Genomic DNA, 23,260 nt, shown 5'->3' with positions numbered 1-23,260 from the left:
GATCAGGCAGTAGGAGACATTTAACCTTTTATTTCTATGCCTGGTTCCTGCCAAAAATCACTTCCCTCTCAGGGCAGGGAAATGATGCAGTAGTCAAGCGTTAAATAACTCCTGCTTCCATGCCACAGTCCCAGTCTGAATCACAGTCCCACACAGCTACACAGCTTCAGAGCAAAAGTGAGCCTTTAATTATTCAATGTCATATTTTATTGATCAATCAATTGATTGATTTGATTTGATTTCTATATTGCCCTTCAACAAGTAGCTCAGGGCAGTTTACATTAAAATTACATTATTTAATGCCATACAGACTGAAAAAGTTAACAACAGACTAATCAAAATTATAGAGCAAGTCAGTGTCTCAAACAGGATTTATGGACATAATCCAGGCAAAGCTAAATAGGTTTACATCCTACTGATTTTCAATAAGAGAGAGAAGTCAGCAGCACATTTTACTTTGCCCTGATGATTTACTTTATTTTATTTATTTATTTATTTATTTATTTATTTTATTTACTTGTTTTATTTGCACCTTACTTCCAAGAAGCTCAGGTCATCACACTTGAGGTTTTGGAGAAAGTGGCTTCAGCAAATGCAGCTGGAGTTTTAAAGGCCATATGCTGAACTTCAAGATGCAATCATGGCAACAAAGGCAGATTCCTTTTCCCCCTTGTCAAAATCTCTCTTTTTGTATTATAATCCAAGACCGCTCTTGTCATTCTGCACCTCAGCCAAGCATAGACCACAGTTCTGGTGGTAGAGCCAGAATGGAACAGCACTTCAGTGCTGTTTATTCATTTTTATATTTATATATCACACTTTGTCCTAAGACCCCAGGGTGTTGAACAAGAGAAACACAATTCAATAAAAACATACAAACAGAACCAATACAGACCAAAATTTAAAAAGAGCAAAGGGCGGCTCATTGGCCAAAAGCTTGGATAAACAGGGCAGTCTTCACTTACTAGTCTGTTGGTAGTTGCACCCAGAAAAGGCAAGCACAGAGGGAAGCTTCAAAGAGAAAGGAGGGGAGCATGCCCACAGAAGGAACTTACCAGAGTATGTGTGTTGAGAAGTCCATTTAGACCGACATGATGTGCTTCACAAATGCTATGGAATAACATACAATCAGTATTGCATTAGAAGGGATCAATTTGGAATTTTCAGGTATATCACATTTTTTAATACTGAAACAAATTCCACTAGATTCCAGTGGGACTCACTACATCAAAGGAGTTAGCAGCAGAACTGCAATAATATTTAGCCAAAGTCCATTAAGAAGAAGGAACACCTCCTGGAGTCAAATAACAGTGCTAAGAATAAATCCACACTATCAATGCGATATAATCAGCAGGCAATTTAATGTAAAGCCTGGATTGCCTTTCCTTTTTAGGATCAGTATACTCTTGTCTTGACCCTCATTGCTTTGAGGCACAAATTGGAGTACTCTGAGCCACCAGGGATCTTACCAGATACAATGAAGATATTAGTGTGTAAAGGACTGGACATGACTCACTAACGTGGTCTCTGCTTCCTTCCTTCATGCAGATTCTGATTTCTGACCCCCTTTTTGTTGCCCAGTTCCCATCAGGGTAACCTGGAGCCCTTTCTGTGGAAACCTGTGCTCTTTTTCAGAGCAACTTTCCTTCCCTGGCATCTTTTCTCCATTTCACAGCTCCTCCAGTATCCACGCTATTCCTCCCTTCTCGAAGCCACATTCCTGTCTGCTGCTTCTCAGCTGAAGGGTAGGCTGCCATGGACAGTTTTATCCGCCTATTCCTAACAGCTCATAAACACATGGCTGGCATAGTAATGATATTAAGAAACCTATCATGCCTCCCATGAAGACAAGTGCATGCCATTGTGGTGGAGTGTTTCACCTATGCAAAAGGAAGGCCATTGCTATTTATGTACCATTCCTTCCCCCTGCAGCCACACTGGGATATTGAATTGGGACAGTGATCATGTGGAACATGATCCTCCCTCCTGTGTTGTTTTTCTGATTGAAATGTAATCCCAGGCTGCTGCTAGGCTCATTGCAGTATAATAAGTTAGTCATGGCTAAGTCCCATTGAAATAAACCATGCTTACTTATGAACAACTAGTTTGGATGCTGCGTAGTCTTCCCCCCCTGGTGGAGCTAATAGGAGCTTTGGGCAGGTTTCAACTGGGAAAATGGGTGAAAGGGTTAAACACCATCTCCTCTAGTCCTGCTGCCTGATCCAATTCACACTCCTCTACAGCTGTTTTTAAATTAAAATGAAAAAAACAGGAGGTCTAATGAGGGCTCTTCCTAACGCTAATTTTGACTCTAATAAAGACTGACTGGCTGACTGACCCTTTGAAACCTTCTGAAGAAGTATCTGACTGCACTGGAGCATTGAAAACATAATAATGATTCCATCACCACAAGTGATGAAACATTTTACCATGAAGAGACGACTGGCATTAGAGAGGCACTAAAATTAAAACCGTTTCCTGCTGAAGAGGGGTCCTTACTTACCTTCATAGTTGATGCAGCCATTGGAGTCTTCCTGCCCTTTCAACAGTTCTTCTACCTCTTCTTCCTTCATCTTCTCACCTATAGCATAGGGAAAGGAGAGTGAGCAATCCCAGCCCCAGGGGCATAGCCATCATTGTGTGGGGTCTCCCCCACCCCCCACCACCCCCGTGCAAGAACCTGGGCTGCCATGTCCCAGGGGCCGCACCTGGTGCCCCAGCCACACCCCCTGTGCCTGATTTCAGATGCACCTGCATCCGAAGCAGGGGGTATGGCTACATTCGCAAATGGGGCCCCACGCCCTATTTGCAAGTAAATTTTGGCCAGCGCCACATTTGCAGCGCAGCCGGGATCGCCTCTCCCTGCTTGCAAAGGCAGAGAGATGCGTTCCTGGCCAGGCTGGGAACACAGCACTGGCTGGAGCTTCTCAAAAATGGAGCCACGTGGCCAGACGCTGTTGGGTCTGACGTCAGGCACAGGGGTGTGTGGTGGGGGCTCCCAGCAGCAGGCTGAGCACGGGCCACTGGCATCATTGCTACGCTTCTGGAAATTGGATTAAATTATATTCTTTCAGACTATTACAACATTATCTGTTTATTTCATTTCCAAAACAAGTTTCATTAAGTGGAAGACCTTTACTTTGGCCTATCTTATAAAGCCTTGGAGCAAATTGCCTGTCCAAATGGATACATGGAATCACTTCATTTTATTTCTCGTTATGTTATCAGAGAATTCCCTGAGGTTGTCTGAGTCATCACCTCACTGGAGAAGTGTGTTGTAGATGAACTTCCAGTGCATCGACCTTTTGCACCAACTGTCCTAATGACCACTAGGGGCATTGGGAGTAGAGACGGTGAGTCAGGGTCTCCCTATCTGTCCCTACTCTGTGACCCCTGAACTGACTCTGCAGCACTTCCTGTGCTGAGTCACAATCCTTCCTTTCCTCCTAGAGAGCAGATGGGAACATCTCTCTCTCTCTCCTTACCTATCCACGATGTAGTCCTTTAGATTAGATATAGGTCTTTCCTATCTAAGTGTATTTAACCAATAAATGTTTAGTGTTTAGTCATACAAGGATCTCCATGTGTTTTCTCTAAATAGCTGCAATATCCAAACCATCCTCTGCTACCTACTCTGTAACTGGAGCGTGTGCTCATTCCTTAGTGCTCTGCTGTTTTACCTATTGTGGGTAAAAATCAACAACCTCTAACAAAGTGTGGTTCCTGCGTCCCTCTAGATGGATCCCACTGTTTTCGAAGGTTAATTAAAAAAAATAATCATGTAGGTTGGGTGGATCCTGTGCATATTACCCTGAACAGCCAGTCCCCAGCTCTGCATCTGGGACACTGATGATAGCAGTGCAGGCAATCCCCATGTGATCCTGGCCACTCTACATAATTCCATTATGTAGACTGTTAACTGTGCTAACATTCAGCTGCAGGGAAGAGGTAAAGGTAAAGTGTGCCGTCAAGTCAATTTCGACTTCTGGCAACCACAGAGCCCTGTAGTTTTCTGTGGCAGAATACAGGAGGGGTTTACCATTGCCATCTCCGCACATTATGAGATGATGCCTTTCAGCATCTTCCCATATCGCTGCTGCCCAATATAGGTGTTTCCCATAGTCTGAGAAACACACCAGCGGGGATTCGAACTGGCAACCTCTGGCTTGGTAGTCAAGTCATTTCCACGCTGCTCCATTAGGATAGGAAACAGGGAAGAGGTACCAGCATTCCAATGACTGCCTCAGTGGTGGCAGCTACACAGTGCTGAATGTTAGCACAGTTCAATTCAAAACAGGCCACAGGTGTCTTTTCCTTTCCTTGGCAAATGACGTGTGTGGAGAAAACTACACTACAGATCGAAACTGGTGAAACAGTTAGTCTTCTGCCCAGGCAATTTCAGGAACTTTATTTTTCTTATTTTAACCCGCCATTCCATTCTGGGTGGTAGCAGTGAGGGAAATGAGGGGTTGCTCACAGAAAACTCTCACTGCTCCAATCATGCTACAGTCTCCAGGTTTATTTGGTGAAAGTCAGGATAGCTTAACTTTTATAAATTTGAAACACGTTAGGCATGTGTTGGGCAGCTCTATGAAGTCTCTTACCCAAAGTGGCCAATACATGGCGGAGCTCAGCACCCATGACTGTTCCGTTGCCCTCCTTGTCAAAGACACGGAGACCTTCAACGAAGTCTTCAAAGCCGCCCTGTTCCTTGTTATTGGCAGCTGCCTGCAACATGGGCAGGAACTCTTCAAATCCAATTTTCTTAGCATTCATCTCTGTAAAGAAACAATATTATTCTCAGACATTTTATCAGATACATTTGTAGTTCTTTAGGGAATTCTCCTTCTGACATGCCATGCTGTGATTTGGACATGCCTCCCCACCACATCTAGCCTTTCTTCACAAATTAACATTTCTCCCTTAAAATGCTACAGCCAAAACTCATAAGTTGGCAGGAACATTGGAGTATTAGCTCCTTCTGTCACCAGGGAATGCTACATCCATGTGAGGGTGGTTAACTCTATGTTCAGGGAAGGGAGACAGCTTTTTTAGGAATCTTAATTTAAGATTTTCTTACATTGCTGTCAAACTGGTAGCACTTACTTTCAGCTTAACAAGAAAAAAGGAGCTGTAGGTTCTCATGTATGACTGACTCTTTCTAAATATTACTCTTAGCAGTAGTTCTTACAGTCAGCATAATCTATCTAAAATTAAAGTAAAGGTAAAGTGTGTCATCGAGTCGGTGTCAACTCCTGGTGACCACAGAGCCCTGTGGTTTTCTTTGGTAGAAAACAGGAGGGGTTTACCATTGCCTCCTCACACGCAGTATCAGATGATGCCTTTCAGCATCTTCCTATATCGCTGCTGTCCAATAGAAGTGTTTCCCATAGTCTGGGAAACATACCAGCAGGGATTCGAACCAGCAATCCCTTCAGTTTCAAGATAAGAGTATTTATTTATTACATTTCTATATAAATGTTATGCTATTATATACTGTTAGCCACCTTGGGCATCATTCATTGGAAAGATGGGGTACGCATATTTATAATAAATAAATATCCTGTTTTTCTTCAGTGATGAAACTCAAAGCAGAGATCATACAGCAGTCTCCCACCCAGATACTGGCCACCCCCAGACCTGCTTAGCTTCAGCAAAGTGGCTGTTTCATGGGCCTCCATACCACCCCCTAGGCACATCCTTAAGTCTCTCAATAAGCAACAGAAATATAAAGGAGCTGTGGCTGGATCATGCTCAATCTATACCCTCCATGAAAGGCCTGTGAAGCTGAAATAATCAAAGTGCACTTGTACACACTCATAATAAAATATTATTTCAAATGCAAACTTTTTGAAAACTCCCTGGAAAGACAAGAACAAATGCAAAATTCCTATATTACAAAGTGATCTAATTCTGTAGCCAGAAAAATAATAATTATGGTATTGCGCTCAATCCCATGTCAATTTTTTTAGAAGTATATTCCCCATTGTATTTTATGAGGACTCCTGCATGTATTACTTACTCCCAAGTAAGTGTGCATAGGATTGCAGCCTCAGGCTTTAGATTGCCCAGGAGAGTCTAAAACTCCAAATAGTCCAGAATAGTCTCCAACCCCCAACCCACTAATCTGACTTGGTATGTATTTATGGTCAAGTATTGCATCCATCTTGCTTAATCGTCCATGACGATGAATACATCTTCAGCAAATTTACGACATACACTCATGGAAAGGTAGACTTGGATTCAATGTTAAGTGGACATATCAGAGACCAGTTCACAGAGGAGTCCTTACCCTCATTGCTGGGATTGCCCAAGATCCTCTTGACCTCAGCATTAGTGGGGTTCTGCCCCAGAGCACGGATGATATCTCCAACCTGGCTTAGGGTGATCTTGCTTTCACCAGTCCTGTCGAAGAGGAGGAATGCCTCCTTGAAGTCTGCAAGAAGGGAATGCCGGAGTTACCAGAAGGAAACAACATACCCATAAACTAGTGAAGATCAATAATGGCCTTTATTAGCAACATCAGTAGGACCAAATAATCTGCAAGCAAAATTCCAGTGGCTTTGCATTTGCAAATAATGTGATCCTAGTCTCAGAGAAAGCTAATTTAGACTTTCCCACCATTTGTCTCTAATAGCTATTAATATCTCTCAAATAAGCTGTATTCAAGAGGGTCCAAAAGGATTCGATGTCCATGACAACTGAGATCTGCTGCAATCTCCCTAGTGAGACATTAAGGCTATATGCATTCAAACTGGGGTGGGGAAGATGGCAAGGGGAGGAGGAGGCAGAGATGGACCTACCTCGCCCCACAGATGATGATGTTCTCTTCAGTGAGCCGCCACATGCCCACACAATCCGCACTGTATGGAGTAGCACTGATCTCTGGAGGACAGGACTCCTTTTTCAAGCCTCCAGGAATCCCACAATGCACCACACGATAAGCATGGTGCATTGGGGAATTCCCCTGCATGTTGGGTGCTCTAGGCACCCAACTCTGTATACTCAGAGTTCCTGTATGCCCTTGCACCCTTTAACCCAGGTATAAGCCTGAGTAAAAAACCTGGGCTTACGGGGAAGGCAGCACCAGGATCAGGCTCGATCCGGGCGATGCACATGAGCAGCCCTAACCATGTAGAGCTTCCTTAACCTGGGTAGGACTGCTCATGTGCACAGCCTCATTAGCTATTTGCATGGTAATTTATTAATTCCCCTTTTTGGGTGCAGAGAATCTTGCATTTAGTGGGAAAGTTATTAATCATAATTTATAAGGCACTTTTCATGTGAAAGTGCTTTATATAGTTGGTCATGCAGTTCTTCATAATGCATAGACTTTCTTAAGAACCCAAAGTAAGTCCATAGGTGTGTTAAAATTTGAACCCAGACTACTATCCAGCTCCAGCTACTGAACATAATTGGCTATTGTTATAACCACTTTATTCAGGTTACAGTATTGAAACATATTACTGTGAGGTAGTTTCATTGACTGTGATGGGTTGCTTTCCTGAAGACTAAAGTTTAATTTGCCTAAGGGAGAGAAGCTGAGTTTTATACAAAAACATTTGATTTGTTTTTGGTTTGGTGTTTTTTTTTAGATAAACATGATATTCCAAAAAATCTTCCGTAGCCCCTGTTTGCTTTGCAGACACCATACTATCAATAATTATTCTGAACCATATAATTTGTTAAGTCTGACACTTTTGTAAAACACTTTTGTAAAACTATTCCTTTGTTCCCTTACAGCAAAGATATTTCATAATAATTGAGCTGTCTCAGCAATCCATCCTAACCCCAAGCACAGATGCTTCTGTTCTTTTCAGTGTCTTCAAACATTATGGTGCTTCTTTATAAAAAGAATGTATGTGAAACAATACACATTTCTGGCTGGGTAGTCAACAATGTACTTTGACATTGGTGGTGCAAATATGTATTAGAATGCGGTGGGCGGGAGAGGAATAAAAAATCTCATATATGGGATCTGATCTATTAATTAAAATGAGACCAAATCAGTTTTAAGGGGTAATTAAATCATCCTCTGAATAGTATACTCAAAGAAAAAAAGGGGGGGGGGGGAAGCACAGATTTGATAGGGGCAGAGAAATTTGAGATAGCAATGTGTTGCTATGATTCATGAACTCGAAAGCACATATTCTGTTTTCCAAATCACATCATTTCTAACAGAGCCCTTGCTCACACATGTATAAATCCTCCACCTGAACTAGCTGCAGTGTCATAGCCACATGGAGGAAGTAAAGTCTGAGCTGGAGTGTCCATCCTGACACACTTGACCCCTAGGAGGCTCCATTCATATGATTTCCTCCACCACATGGCCTGCTTTTGAGGGAAGAAATTGCTTGAGCATTGCCACCAGAGAATGTCCCAGTGGTGTGGACACCCCATTTTATACACTACTTCCCACACATGGCTGCAGTGCTGAAGCTGTTCCATGTGGAGAGTTTTTAAGCCCACAGACTTGCCATTTAGAGTCTTGCCATTTTAGTGCAGTGGCCTTTCCAGGTTGTGGAACAACTCAACTTGTAAAGCAAGACTTGACACACCTGCCAGTTAAAAATAGCTGGCATTGGTCTTGGGGCGGGGGAGTAATACTATGAGAGACATAGAAGCAAAAATACATGGCTCATATGGGAAAGCGAACAGCTCTGACAGAAAATACACAATGAATGACTTCTGCTGGTTTTTGCCTGTTTTTGGAGGGAGAAGGGAGCTTTACCACAGAAATCACAAGGGAGCTTTACCACAGGGGGTAGGTAAGAAGGGAGCTTTACCACAGGAATCACACCTTGTTTCTCAGCCTGCCCTTCCCCTTCCTCTCCTCCTCCTTTTGTATAACTTGTATAAGGTATGCTTGAACAGTGTAGTATCACCTACATATTGAGCTGCCACATAGACCCGTCTGAAATGCCTTGTATACCAACTCAGTATTTGTTCTGAAGCCACGTTGCACTTGACAAGCCACTAATTTTTGCTGCATAGGAAGCATTGCTCTTTCTGCCTTGCATCAGTGATCCTATGCAGAGTAAATTATACAGCCTTCATTCATTTTCCCCAGATGCTGTTGTGAAGCTGTACTATTTTGGTGCTCACTCCAGGCCTCCTTATACTGCCGGAGGGGCCTTCTAAGCGCTCTTCTAAATTGCTGAGATAAGATGTGCAGTTGCTGGACTGTAACCCAATATCTCTGATATTAATCCTCTCACTATCTGATGTGTTGAGACCTGCAGGACACTTCTATTGCTAGCCCTCTCCCTTTACAGCTCATAAAGTTTTAGCCTTTTAGAGCTGTAGCGAGGAGGCTGCTACATACTTCAGGGCTCACATTTGATATTTCCCCAGTGCCTGCAAATGACAGAACTTCACTCATTTACACCACTGAAAGACCTCGCCATCGGTTCCTCGACGTTTTTTTTAAAAATGCATTCACTAATGCAGCTAGCCAACTCATTAAGAATATCTACTTTCAAGGAAGTAAAGGGGGGAAACCCCTTATCTTCCAGCTGTTGTAAATATAATAATGGAGTCAGTATCCTATATCCAGTGGTGGGAAACAGACTTCAATGTGACTTCAAACAATATGGGCTTTATTGTTAATTATTGTACATATTTAACACGTGTAGCAGGCAGAATAGATTACAGTATACTTAATGTATGTTCTCTCCATTTTGCTCACACTGGACTTTTATATCAGAGTAATTGTGGCTTAACAACAGGTGAACATTCTTCATGCTGGGCAGAGCTCTCATATATTACAGTCTGACTGTTGCAATAGACAGTAGAAACTGATCCAGAGGCAAAAGCCCTACTCTAGAGTTTCCCCCCACCTGCTTTCTCTTTCTGGTTTGTTGTTGTTAGAATTTTTATCATTTTCCTGATACGATCATTCCAAATAATTCTTTTTACATTCATAGAAAATTAATTTGAATAGGGAAAGGATTGCTTCATCTATTATAAATGAATGTTTGTCTAAATTCTTACTAAATGTTCATCTTAAATAATATTTACTAGTACTTCAGTTTTTTACTTCAGTTACTTCAAAGAAATGACCATGACTGTAAATTTAATCCAAATCAATCTAGCACGATTATGGGCAGTTTAACAAGGTGACTCCAAGAATGCCTCTTAGCCAGGAATGTATATCAGTTGTGAATGTTACTAATGCAGAACAGAAAGAAGAAGAGGAACATTTTAAAATCAAATATATGTTCGACTCAATGTAGATTTTTTATTCAATTTATGGAAGCAGGAATGTGAAAAAATTCAATAGGGGCATAAACTGCATTAAGGGTGTGTTATTTCAAATCAACATTACAAAATCTTGTCATTTCTGTTTAGAACCAATTAATCATGGTGGATGGTATAGTAATGTATGTTGGTGAATGTCCAAAATCAGGTGAATGATTTGTATGTGAATGCTGGTATTCCAGATGACTTTTGCAAAAGCTCAAAAGCAGATTTATATCCACCACCACCACTTTTAAGACATTTACCAGAGAATGCTGACAGTAATATGTAGGTGCCTGTCAGAATTCACTGGTATATTTTAAGTTTTCACTGAATTTGGCTGAGATTATTGAAAGCCACCAAATTTCAGGCACTCACTGCAACAAGTCCAAAACATTATATTACATCATATAAGTCATTTATTTGCCAACTGTAAACTTCATGTGTAAATTTGCAAAAGAATTCTCAAATCTTCTGCAGATTATTGGTACCTCTATTGTATGTGTGCGTGCTGGCATATCTATCTGTGATGCAAACATGCTATCACGTGCTGTGGTGTTGCATTGGTGTGTGTGTCAGGATTGCTTCCAACACTAATGCTCTGGCACAGAAAATCTTAGGATTTTCCTATTAGCCAAGGACATGTTTTTTTTCTTAAATCAATGTATCAGTTGCTTCAAATAAAAGTCTGTTATCTCAAAACTAATACTATAATATTTAATCAAGGGGATGGATTATTATTATTAGGTCTGAAAAACACAGAGGAGTGATGTATTGGTGGAAAATGTACAATCAGCACCAGATCCCTTTAGTTAATATATTTTTAAAATTAATATTTTAGTCCTGTTTTTATAGCAGTACAGCCAGGTTTCCCCCCTAACAACATATCCTAGGAAGGAGTGATGTTTCCCTGCTTTCTTCCTAAGTTATGATGGTTTTAAATCCCCTTTTAGCACCCCTTACCTTTCTAGCTCTCTGAAGAAGCATGTGCATGGAACATAAGGCAGCCTTCCCTGTGATCTTTACTTTCATGTGCTCAGTAACAGAGCGTAAACATTGGGGGAAGTGACTTGGAAAACTATGGCCTGATGCTAGCTGGTCCAAGTCCACATGGTTCGGTACTTGTCTCCTATACCAGTAGGCACATTCCAATGGCAACTTGCATGAAAATGCCTATTTACATGTTTCTTGGCTGTCCACCAAAACTTACCATCCTGTTGCTCCTTGGAGAACTCGATCTGTTAGAAAGAAATCAATCACAAAAAAACCCTTAAAAAAGACTTGTTGGAATTTACAGCATCCAGCATGCCCCTTGAAATGTCTTCCCAAGATGCAAAAAGGAAAATGAAAAAAGACTTTGGTTTTTCAAGAGTAGCTGAGATGCCACCAGGCTGCTAATGAAATGATGCCTGGTCAAACTAATGAGCATCCAACATTTTAAGTTCTGTGCAGTACATCACATCAATACTTAGGGAGCTGAATTCATGTTCCACTTACCAGCAATCTGATCAGCGCTGAAGGACTGCAGTTGGCAAAAGAGAGAGGGAAAAGGGAAAAAAAGCTAGTACTATTGGAAAGAAATACATTGACAGAAAAAGGTTTGACATACCCTATAGCTAACATTTATCTGCATGAGTTAAATGGGCCATAAATGGTCAGGTAGTAACTAGCAGGAAACAATACACTGTAAGTATTTGAAATCTATTGCAATATATCTGTTTACAGCCAAAAGGACAGATATCGGAACTGAGACATATACAAATACAGTGTGACCAGGAGTCTACAGTCAAACACTTTCTTTGATAAATACATTAATGCATTGCATTTTGTAATGTCATTGTATTATAAGGAGAACCTTGCATTGCACAACCAGCATCACATTAGCAAAAACTAATAAAACAGTAGGGTTAAGATCTGATTTCTCTTTTAGGCCTTTATTCTAAATGTGTTATTTTTCTTACTGGTTCATAGACAGGTTGTGCATCCAAATTGCAGTGCACAGATATTTTAGCAAATGCTAATCATATACGGCTAATAATAACAACCCATTACAAAGTTCTAGGAAATGTGCAAGCTATTGCATGAGACAAGTTCGCCCAAATATTCCAAACAATTAATATTAACACTAAAGATAATTCATTTTTATGTATACGAATTCCTACCTGACGTGACTGAACATTACATTATTAAACTGCACATTAAATTGGTTTCCTAACTGTCTTAAACTATATAACCATAACAAATTTGGATATCACAATGCTAGATTAAACCACTGGCTCACGGTGCAGAGCTTCATTGTCTTGTGAACCCACCATGATTGAGAAAGTTGGAAGGGAAGAGGAGAGCAGCAGCAAGGCCGGCGGGAATAGCCGCGAGCTGTCTGAATCCCTGAGAGTGGTCCTGACTCCCTGGCCTGACTTCTTATTTAACTGAAGGCAGTGACATCATGGGCAGGATTAAGTGTCAGATAGTAGTGGCCACTCCTCCTTGGAGAGTTCTTTAGCTTTCTTAGGGCAAAGGGAAAGAAGGATCCATTTCTTGATGGACCTCTTGCATGGGCTATTTTTAGGAGGCTAGAGAGAGGGCTGGGAACCGCTCATTGCTTCCCTGAGTTTGAATCTTGTCAGCACTTCTTTAGTCTGCAATTTGAAGATGGAATATTCCTTATGTAGTCTCAAGGCTCTCTTTTAAAGAGGATGCCTGTTTGCTGATGGGACTACCAAGTCAGCCAGAGACACTGTGGAGTCCCACGTGTTTCTTCAGCTGGCCAGCCTTAACATTTTCATTTAGGGTTGACACCTCTGGCATTTAGAAAGAACAACACTTTCTAGCCAGCAGATCTAAGAGGTCTAATCCCACATTAATACGTATCAATGAAACTATCCCCCTTCTTTTCAGGCAGTCTGCTGCGTTTACCATAAAACTAAAAGTAAGTGTTTTGTTTAATCCCCTTGACACCAATGTGACTAAGCACTAATTTTTTTTTTACAACTTTACTAATTGAATTAGTAAAATTCAAATAATTTATTTCCACTAGTTTTTAGATTGCAGGTCTGGACTATAATAATGCTCTTGGCCACACAACTTAATTCCACTGAAGAGAATGGCCTACATCCAGACTACTGCTGTGCTAATGTAATGCTGTTGGGCTAGTGCAAGACCATAGAGCAATGGCATTGCACAAAACAGAAATGAAGTGTGTTCCAGGCTAGTTATTGCACTAGTGGGAGATGTTGAAAAGTTACACACCACATTGCACAATCTACTGAATGTTGCAGAGACCTAGCAATTGCACAACATCAAGGGGCACCACAATTTCTCTCACTGCAACCCTAGTCTGAATGTCAGCCAATGAGTTCAAGCCTGTTTAATTGGTTGTAAGAACTACTACAATCTGTAGTTCATATTTTGTTAAAGTTTATGACAAAATACCCAATAGCTTAAAAGTTATACTGCTGTCCTGCCTCACACTGTACAGCCCAAGCCTGTGTAGATTTCTTTGGAAATAAGTCCCACTGTGTTCAAGGGCACTTACTTCCAGATAAGTGTGCCTAGGATTGAAGGTTCAAATGAACTGGATTTAAGCCTGATTAAGATGGGTTCACACTTAAATTTTAAACATGATCAAACCTTGAGACATCTGTATCACACTGGTTTGCATGCTATCTATCTATCTATCTATCTATCTATCTATCTATCTATCTGATCATGTGACAAGCTGATATTAACCACATCAGCACAACTTCTAGTCTTCAATGTGGTACTAAATGCCAGATGAACCCCAGGAGGGTTCAACCAGAAAACATATGGACATGGTAAATCGCTTCATAATGATTTTACAACATCCAAAAGCAGTGTATGAAATAACATGGATAACACAAAATCAGTTTATATCCCAATAATTTAACTCAAATATGGGAGCGTTGGGGTGCCTGCAAAGTTTTAATCTGGTGGGTTGAGCCCTTTCAACAACTAAAGTTAAGCATGCTTCTGTAGTGCTTACATACAACATTTTCAGGGAGGATGTGTCAAGAACAACCAAGGGTAAGGAGCAGGAGGTGCAAAATCCTTTGAATCCCATCCCCCACCAAAGAAAGACACTGAATTCTTTACCAGTGTTCAAATAACATTGCAACCAGAGATAGCTTTTGGAGGAAACTAAAAAGAGATTTTTTTGTGGTGGGGGCAGGGGAAGAGGAGGAAGAGTTTGTGTGAGAAGAGGAGGATAAAGGGAAAATAAAAGCCAATAGCCGATACAACTCAATGGCTTGTGTGGTATATGAAGTCGCAATATCAAGAATTATTCCTGTCCTCCAAAATATGCATGCTCAAGGGTTTTTTGTAATTTTACATAAATTAACATCTTTTATCATGATTATGTGAATGGTGGAAACATAACTCACATTCATTTTAGAAACTAGTATATTGCAAGTTAGGACAGGGATAAGTTAGTTTCCCAGAGGAGGCAGTGTAGAGGCTGTGTAGCTTAGTCAATTAGTAGAGTAGAAAGTTATAAGAATGTTAAACTGAGTGATTTTCCTCTACAGTGATGATTTTTATTTATATTTTTGGCAATCCCTCTTGAGCAGAGGTGGATTAATGGAGAAGCAGAGTAGGCATTTGCCTATGGCAGCAAAATTTGAGGAGCAGCAGATTTTGCCCCTCCTCAAATTTTGTTGTTCCTCTCTGTGGGCAGTGGCGGCTACAGCAAGGGTGGAGTGGGCATGGAGAAAGTCCCCCTCGATTAAAAGTCCCCCTCTGTTAAAAAGGCAAACCGTTTTTGTTTAAGGTAAAAGGGCAGCAAAAGCCTTTTTGCCAATGAGCAGCAAAAAGCTTAATCCACCCCTGCTCGTGAGTCACATTCTATCTAGTGTCACATGCAGAAGATGTTTCACTTGTATATGGATGGGATGGGTAATGCCTCCCAAAACCTGAGGACTGTGGGAGATGTGGGACATATTTTCAGGGGTAGGCATTGGGGCAACAAAGGGAAAGGGGGGTTAAATAAAATTCCCCCTCCCTCCAGGTGTGAATGAAACATGCTTCTGTGTGCATGACCTCTTATTATTCTTCAACATTTCCAGGAACTACAAAAGAGAAGTTGACACATCTAATATTAAACGTGGATGGACAAAGAAACCATCAACTTCAATTTTTAAATATTGTACTATTATTCAATTTTGTTTAGCTTCAGCAGTTAACAAAATATGGTTCAGGGCTGGTTTTGTTTCAAATAAAAACACCAACTGATTAATTTACTGGCTTTGAAATGAATTGACAGTTACCTCAGAAATTACCCTGGGAATTGAGATAAAGGAATAATGTAGAAATAGCTTCCAATTAAAAGAGGCTCTGATCTTCCTCTTAGTGTTATAAGAGTAAAAAAATAATGTGAAAATGTTGTTTGCTGTGAGACAAAGAAGGGTTAGATGAGTATCTGCATATGCTTTGTATCCCCATTCCATTGTTTACAGATTATTTTGTGATTCAGCAATTAAATAAGTGACTGTCCTAACCACATGCCATAAGCACTGCTATTAACTCATAAGGCAGAGGAGAGTTTTGAAGTTGGGCATAGTTTATGCATGCAGTTTTTATGCTGAGTGAATCCACTATTAGGATTTCTTTTACATGTTGTGATGAAGGACAAAGACAAGGCACCAGTCACTCTGTCATATGCACAGCACCTCCAGGCTCAAAGTTCGCAGCAGCAGCACAAGGGCACAACTCAAGACCATCCCTATTCCACTGCCATGTGATGTTGTTTCTCTCCCTGATGTGTGGCCCATGAAGACCATTCTGACATTCACTTCTGAGCTGAGATTTTATCGCATCCTGGAGTATTTCAGCAACCAGTTGTTCTCCAGAGCATGGTAAAATCTCAGATCTCACTATATGGGAGCGTGTTTGGAAGAAATACTCACCAAACAACAATTAACCATGCTAACAAAGAATACTGGCATTTGGAATTAATGTTGTTTAAGGCAAAATGCAGGTCACAATCAGAAGGGTTGCCAATGTCCATTCTGTGCACAGCATCCCAAGCACTGGTAGAATGCACATGACTGCCAGTTGTCATTATTGCATTCCTGTGCTCTGAGTAATATTATCATATTAAAGTTAATAAGGGATTTGGGTGGTTTTTTTTACAAGGGGGAGCAAAACATGGAGGCTTTGTTCTTTATACTAAATATAGGATGTTTCCTAGCTGTCATAGTGTAGGCTACCATTTCTCAACTAAAGCTTCAGCAGCATTATAAGATTGGGCTGCTTGTTTACTAGATTACATTCATTTGAAAATTAGCAGGATTCGTCAGTTGGGTCTTCAGCTGACACTAATGGTGATACCTGTTTACACAAGATGAGGCACTGACTAGTCTATAATAAGAAAGGCAGTGAATGGTTATTTTTGGCTGCATCGTTTTAAAACAGATTATGAAAATCACATTTATTAAAGCCTGGAGCAAACTGGAGTCTCCACAGCCATTCCTCTGCCTGTGGGACTTCTGGATTTTCTGCACTGTACTATCCACCATAATCCAAGTGTGGCTCTTTAAGAGGTACTCCATTTTGGTAGACACTCCTCTTCCATTGCTACCACCTGAGAGGGAAGAAGGGCAAAGATGGGTTATGCCTTTCACACTATAGTGACCTCTACTGGCTGCAAACGCCAACTGCATACAGATCACAGACTTGTGTGACCCTGTTGTTTGAGCAGCTGGGGCAAAACCAATGAAGGGTGATTGATGCACACCTTAAGGGAACACTGGTTAGGACTGAGAAAGGGAGTGGAGTTTGAGTCGGGGCTGTTCTTGAGGAAAGCTTCCTATACTCACACACCAGCTTTTTACATCCTTACCATCACCTCCATTTTCTAAACAGATTTCCTATCCTTTATGCGGTATGTATAAATAAATACCACTGAGCTCTCATTTTCCTTTCCACACAGGGCAAAACATTGTTTCTTTCCAGCATATTTCACAGCAACTGGAATTGAACTCAACGGAACCTCCTCGCCAAAGGGGCCAATAGAATGTACATGACCAAACGTCACAGGGTGTAGCTGATCTGATGTATGGGTCATAATGAGATAAAAGGTTTCTGCCCCCAGTCCACTGAAGAAGATGGCTCTGCCAAAGAAATGCCAAGAGTCCAGCTATTTAGATATGCATTTATTATATTTTTAAACTGCCTTTCATTTTTGGAACCCCAAGGGTTCCAAATTTTGGATTGATTACTTAATCGGACTTGACAAGAGCAGCCACCTTTGTTGTTCATGTGACTGCCCCATTCACATAGAAAGCAGGGGGGCAGGTGTATGTGTTTTATATCAAAAGAAGCATGTGACATGGTGAGAAGAGGAGCCAGATCCTTCCCCCTCCCCTTCTGAGAGCAGAGCGAAGCTTAGCTATGGAGTGAGGAGTCTAGCTGAGCTCAATTCGCTACACTGTGTGTGTAAGTGTAAGAAAGGAGGCTCAGTGGAGAGGCCAAAGAGCCCTGAACAATAAGCTTCAGTTCTAGTATTCTGTTAATATTCAGAGGTATATCTAGGGAAAATAGCGCCTAGGGCAAGCACTGAAATTGCGCCCCCTGTCCAAACATCTGACATCCATCTTTTAGATAACTTTACCATAATATCCGCTCAAAAATACAAGTCAAGCTCGTTAATCTTTTCATATTTCAAAAACTATTTAGTAATGGATGTAGCCAGACCAAAATATGCTGGAAAACTACACGTTTGAGTATGCTGGGGCTCATGAAATACCCAAATACTATGTGGAGGTGTACTTGGAAAACTAAAGAGAAGTAGCTGTCTAATTCTCTACTATGCATTGTAGCATCACTATTACGTAAGTTTTAAAAATAAATGGAAAATTTGGCTTTTCCCAGCTACTCTGAAAATAATTAAAGGATATGCAGAGTAAACTGTGTCACTGCTTGGAATATATTCTAGTATTTCAGAAAGATAGTTAAAATGAGAGAAAGAGAGCAAGAAACTCCCAGTGGGCCTTAATACTAAGGATTTCACACTGATTCAAAGACAAACTCACCATTAATAGCCATATTATTAAGACATCACATTTAACTCACTTATCGCAAGACGCAAAGTAAGAGCAAATGAATACAATCCTAGCTCATAAGCTCATTTTGTTTTCGGTGGCCATTTTTATTTTATTTTAAATCTTAGAGAATGGCGCCCCCCTTCAAGTGGCTCCCGGGGCACGTGCCCTGCCCGTCCTACCCTAGATACGCCCCTGTTAATATTAATGAACCCTAAACATCACAATTGGAAAATTGATGACCACCCTATTCAGCAAGTTTCTACCTTCAATTACTTGGGGGTCCTCTTCCATGCCTCGGGCTCTAGGAAGCCACATGCTACCTATGTGTCCCAGAATGCTCAAAGGAGTGCATCCGCTATTCTCAGGTTTTTTTGGAGTAAGGGGGGGCGTTTTATACCCTCTGCTATCAAACGTTTTCTTGCCAAATCTCTTGCTCAGCTTACATATGGTGCACAGCTAGGGCCTTTATCTAGTTTTCAGCAGGTGGAAAGAATTCAATCTAAATTTCTTAGAGCTGTACTTTCGTTGTGTCTCTAATGCCAGATTGAGACTGGAGACGGGTCTAGTGAAGGTGGAGGCTAGATATTGGATACTTACGATTTTTTACTGGATTAAAATTCATCACTCCCATGGTAGTTTAGTATTTCTCACATTACAAGATTCATTTCATGCCTCCTGGGAATGCAGAATATTTACTAAACTGGCAACATTGGGGTTGCTTCCGCTTCCGCTGCTCAAAATGGAAGTATCACAAGCCCGTGCCTTGGTGAAACAGAAAATATTAGACACAGAACGGCAGGAAGATTTATCTAAGTCTCCGGGTTTCTACTGTAACGATACCACAAGGTACCTTGTTGCTCCTTTATCTTATCTGCAACAATTAAACATCCCCAGAGATAGGTTGGCTTTTACACAGGCCAAATGTAGATGCCTTCCTTCTGCTGTCCTTGAAGGTCGCTACAGTTGGACTCCTTATGCGGAGCGTCTATGCCCCTGTGGTGATGGGGAAGTTGAAACAATCGAACATGTTTTGCTTTATTGCTCCTTTTATAGGGACTTACGTTTAGAACTAATATCTCCACTGTTAGCTCACTTCCCAGGAAATTCGCCTAGCCAACAAGTGGCTTTCCTGCTTGAGGACAGCATACCTACCATTACTCGGAAAGTGGCGGGCTTTTGTGCAGCAGCTCGAAGAGTGCACCAGTTTTTAATTAACAGTCCTAGTGCTGCTCTATAACCTTTTACTTATAATATTGTTGATGGGTTAGATTGTTGACTTTTTTTTTAAAAAAAAAATTATATTTTAATTGTATTGTTTCCCCCCCACTTGTTGTGCTGGTCATAGACCATAATAAACTTTGAATGAATGAATGAATGATTGTGTCTTTTCAGTACAATTGACTTGAATTTGTATTTGCATTTTTAACTTAATTGGACCCATTTACAGTCTTTGTAGCTTGCCCCCACATTGTGAAGCAGAGCAGGTTTCATTTAATCTGTTTGATCATATTCCTATTTACTCAGAAGGGCCATTGAATTCAGTGGGGCATACTCCCTGGTAAGTGTGCATAGAATTGCAGCGCTTTAAATGGCTGCTGGGCAGCCTCATCCATTTCTAGGCAAATTCTGGTGTGTCTGAAGATGGGAGGGAAGCAAGGTAGGGCCCAAACTCAGAGAATGAAGAAATGCCTGAGAAAAATGACAGTTCTAGGAGGGAAGAGAACAAAACAGGAACAGATATAGATATAGATATATAGATATAGATATGGATACACCCTGCTCTTCCTCCTCTGCTAACTGAACAAAGAGGCACCTTTTAAAGCCGCCCAGAGACATAAGTTTGGGCGGGGTAGAAATTAAATAAATAAATTAAATAAATAAATAAAATAAAGTGGTGATCCTGTTTTATTTAGAACAACTGTCCCTATCCAAATCCACTTATGTTGAAAAGTCGTATGTAAATATTTTAATAGTAATTGAGGTGGTCACCTCAGGCAACAGATTTGGGGGCAGTCAGATCTGTTCGCCCCTGCCTCATCTTCCTCCCTCTTGTCCCCCTTCTTCCTCACCTCAGGCAGAGGGAGGAGGACAGTGCATCAGCTGACCTAGGTGGCTGACATGCTCTCCTTCCTTCTGCTTGGAGTGAAAAGCGGTGTGGACTAGCCAGCTCAGAGACCACATCCACTGGGGTGGGTAGAGAGCAGAAGTGCAAGAGGAATACTATTTCTCTGCTGCTCTGACCACAGTGCCAATGCCATCCTGCTCAAGATGGCCACCTGCTAGTTGCCTCTCTTCCTCTTTACTGTGTGGCGGCCAGGAGAGCCCCACCACACTACCTGATCAAGGGTGTGTGTGTGTGTGTGATTTCATAAGGGGGGGAACCCTGATGATCTGATTACTTTCAGAATACTGTTGAAAAAAGGGACTGTTGCTTGATACATGGTTCATTATTCTCTGACTGCCTTGAGCCACCCCAAACTGTAAAAACACACCCAGGGCCTCAGTTTCCTGACTCCTACTGGTATTCAGCCCTGGGCCTTATGGGACAGAAATAGTAAGTAAACAGCCTTAGTTTAACAGATTTTGTCACTAGGAGGTTTAATGGCAAATGGCATTAATATCACCTCTGCTGCAAGGATTGCTGTTACTCTTGGTTTATACATGCACATACAGCAAAATGAGATGGTAGGAGTACAGTGGACTGCAGCTGGGAGATGCCTTTTCTCAATAGGAACATAGGAAACTGCCATATACTGAGTCAGACCATTGGTCTATCTAGCTCAGTATTGTCTTCATAGACTGGCAGTGGCTTCTCCAAGGTTGCAGGCAGGAATCCCTCTCAGCCCTATCTTGAAGATGCTGCCAGGGAGGGAACTTGAAACCTTCTGCTCTTCCCAGAGAGGCTCCATCCCCTGAGGGGAATATCTTACAGTGCTCACACTTCTAGTCTCCCTTTCATATGCAACCAGGGCAGACCCTGCTTAGCTTGGGGGACAAATCATGCTTGCTACCACAAGACCAGCTCTCCTCTAGTCCTCTGTATTAAAAACAATAACCATCCTACCTACACGGACTAGGAAGAAAAGTAGCCCAGTCCACTGCCTCCTCGTTACTTTTCCCTTATTTCCAGGGGAAATAAGAGAACACTACTCTGGACACTACTCTGACTGGCCCTCTCATTCATATTATGGAGGAGTGTGAGCATGCATCTCTCCCCTCCACCGCTAGTGTGCTGTCCAACAGTTGTCTAATCACATGGCGGGGGCAGAGTAATATTTAATCTGAATGCTGAGAAGGTAGTTCAGGCAATTAGCAGAACTGCCTGTCTCCAGGTATTTCTGTATTGGCCTCTTTTATGCATAATACCAATTTCTATCTGCAAAATAGCCCTTTGATTTGGTGTGACCATAATATCACATTAAAATCAGACATGGTATTTTAAGATGTGAATGGATGCCTATTGAATTTTTAATATTCCAAAAGCAGCTGAAGACAAAAGGCCTGGTATCTAAGAAACATCATTCATATATATATATATATGAATTTATGGAATATTATATAACTGGCCTTACATTGAACAATGGCTTTAAATCTAGCTGAGTTAAGCAGTTGGGAAGGCCTTTATCTGACAAAATGTGGGAGGAAATTTGCACTAATGGCCCAGTGTCCTCCCCTTATTCAGGGGCGTAGCTAGGGGAGAGGGGGCCTGTGTTCGCCCTTCTCCCCAGCAGCCCCTTGGAGTGAGGGAGATAATGGAGAAAATAGGGAGAAGTAAAGCTGGGGGCCCCTCGGGAGCTGCCCCCCCCAGTTCTTTGAACTCACCCGCTCAATTATAGCTACACCCCTGCTTGTACCAATATCAGAGAGAACAATTTCAAGATTCTGTATCATCATTTAACACCAGAATGTTATGGGGACAATTACCTGTTGGATAGTGGAGAATATTAGAAATGTCATCTTTCTAATGCAGACTTTATGCCTACATGATGGATAAGTGATAAAGTAATGGACTTTTGGAAGAAAATTCTGCTGATTAATGATGTTGGGATATTCCATACTCCTAGATCCTTTGTATATTTTACTGGGACACTTAAAGGAAGTTTTCTCTTCAGATTGTTGCCTACTAGTATGGACGCTCCTAACTGCAGCAAAGATGCCTATTGCAAAGTCCTGGAGTAGTCCTGATTTATCTGAGAGAATAGTTTTCTTAAAGCTGGAATGTTGCAGTAATTGGAATGGCTAAATTAATTGAATATATCAAGCTGTGTGGTAAAAAACAATCTGTTGAGCTATTTGGGGAAAAACTCAGTCACCATTTGTAGTTTATTTGACATTTTAATTTGGATATAAATTCTTATAAGATTCTAGCACAGTTATAAATTCTGCAGTCTGGTGTATATAATAGTTCCCCCCTTCATTTTTATATAATATAATATCTAATTCAAAACTTTTTTAAACAGTTAAAATGTTCTCAGTATAGCCCATTGCAAAATGCTCAATCATGCAAATGAGTCCCTTTGACAACCATAAGCTTCCAGGACATGTACGTGTGTTTGGGATTGGAACCTAATTAATTTACAGGTGAAAAATCCCAATTAGCAAAACCTGAATCCAGCTACAAAGATAAAACACCAGAGAATTGTGCATAGGGTGTCACAATTTAGAAATAAAAGAAAGAAGGGCAGATTTATTTTAAATCTAATGTGGCTTTTTGATTGATTACTTTTATGAAGTGGACAACTCTGCCCCCCTTACTTTAAGCACGCCCACTCCCTTGGTTACTCTGTTTCTAATCTACAGGGTCTAAATGTTGTTGACATTTAAAGTAAGTTCCAAGGGGACTGTCTCCTATGATGTGCCTCCCAGTGGTTATGTTGAGGCATTAACATGATTAGGGTTTGCGTTTGCTACTTGCCATTAAAACACACACACACACACCCCTACCTCCAGTCTATAAC

General features: G+C 41.2%; 1 protein-coding gene across 2 annotated transcripts in view; it reads right to left on the bottom strand.

The window, feature by feature from the left end:
• The window catches only part of MYL1 (myosin light chain 1), a 46,017-nt gene that overhangs the window by 743 nt on the left and 22,014 nt on the right, over window positions 1-23,260 (bottom strand). The window contains exons 1-6 of one of the 2 annotated variants that reach the window (XM_053285375.1): window positions 12,552-12,682; window positions 11,737-11,761; window positions 6,293-6,436; window positions 4,605-4,778; window positions 2,504-2,581; window positions 1,056-1,110 (exon numbers count right to left, since the gene is read on the bottom strand). In XM_053285375.1, the coding sequence (XP_053141350.1) occupies window positions 1,082-1,110; window positions 2,504-2,581; window positions 4,605-4,778; window positions 6,293-6,436; window positions 11,737-11,761; window positions 12,552-12,554 (453 nt within the window). In that variant the 5' untranslated portion in view covers window positions 12,555-12,682 and the 3' untranslated portion in view covers window positions 1,056-1,081. Of the gene's footprint in view, window positions 1-1,055; window positions 1,111-2,503; window positions 2,582-4,604; window positions 4,779-6,292; window positions 6,437-11,449; window positions 11,478-11,736; window positions 11,762-12,551; window positions 12,683-23,260 lie in introns of those variants that run through there. The other variant, XM_053285374.1, reaches the window with a different exon arrangement.

The sequence above is a fragment of the Hemicordylus capensis genome, chromosome 1 (genome assembly GCF_027244095.1).
Source record: "Hemicordylus capensis ecotype Gifberg chromosome 1, rHemCap1.1.pri, whole genome shotgun sequence".
Classification (NCBI taxonomy): Eukaryota; Metazoa; Chordata; class Lepidosauria; order Squamata; family Cordylidae; genus Hemicordylus; species Hemicordylus capensis.
The sequence above is the reverse complement of the archived record's forward strand: the minus strand, read 5'-3'. Positions and strand labels throughout refer to the sequence as shown.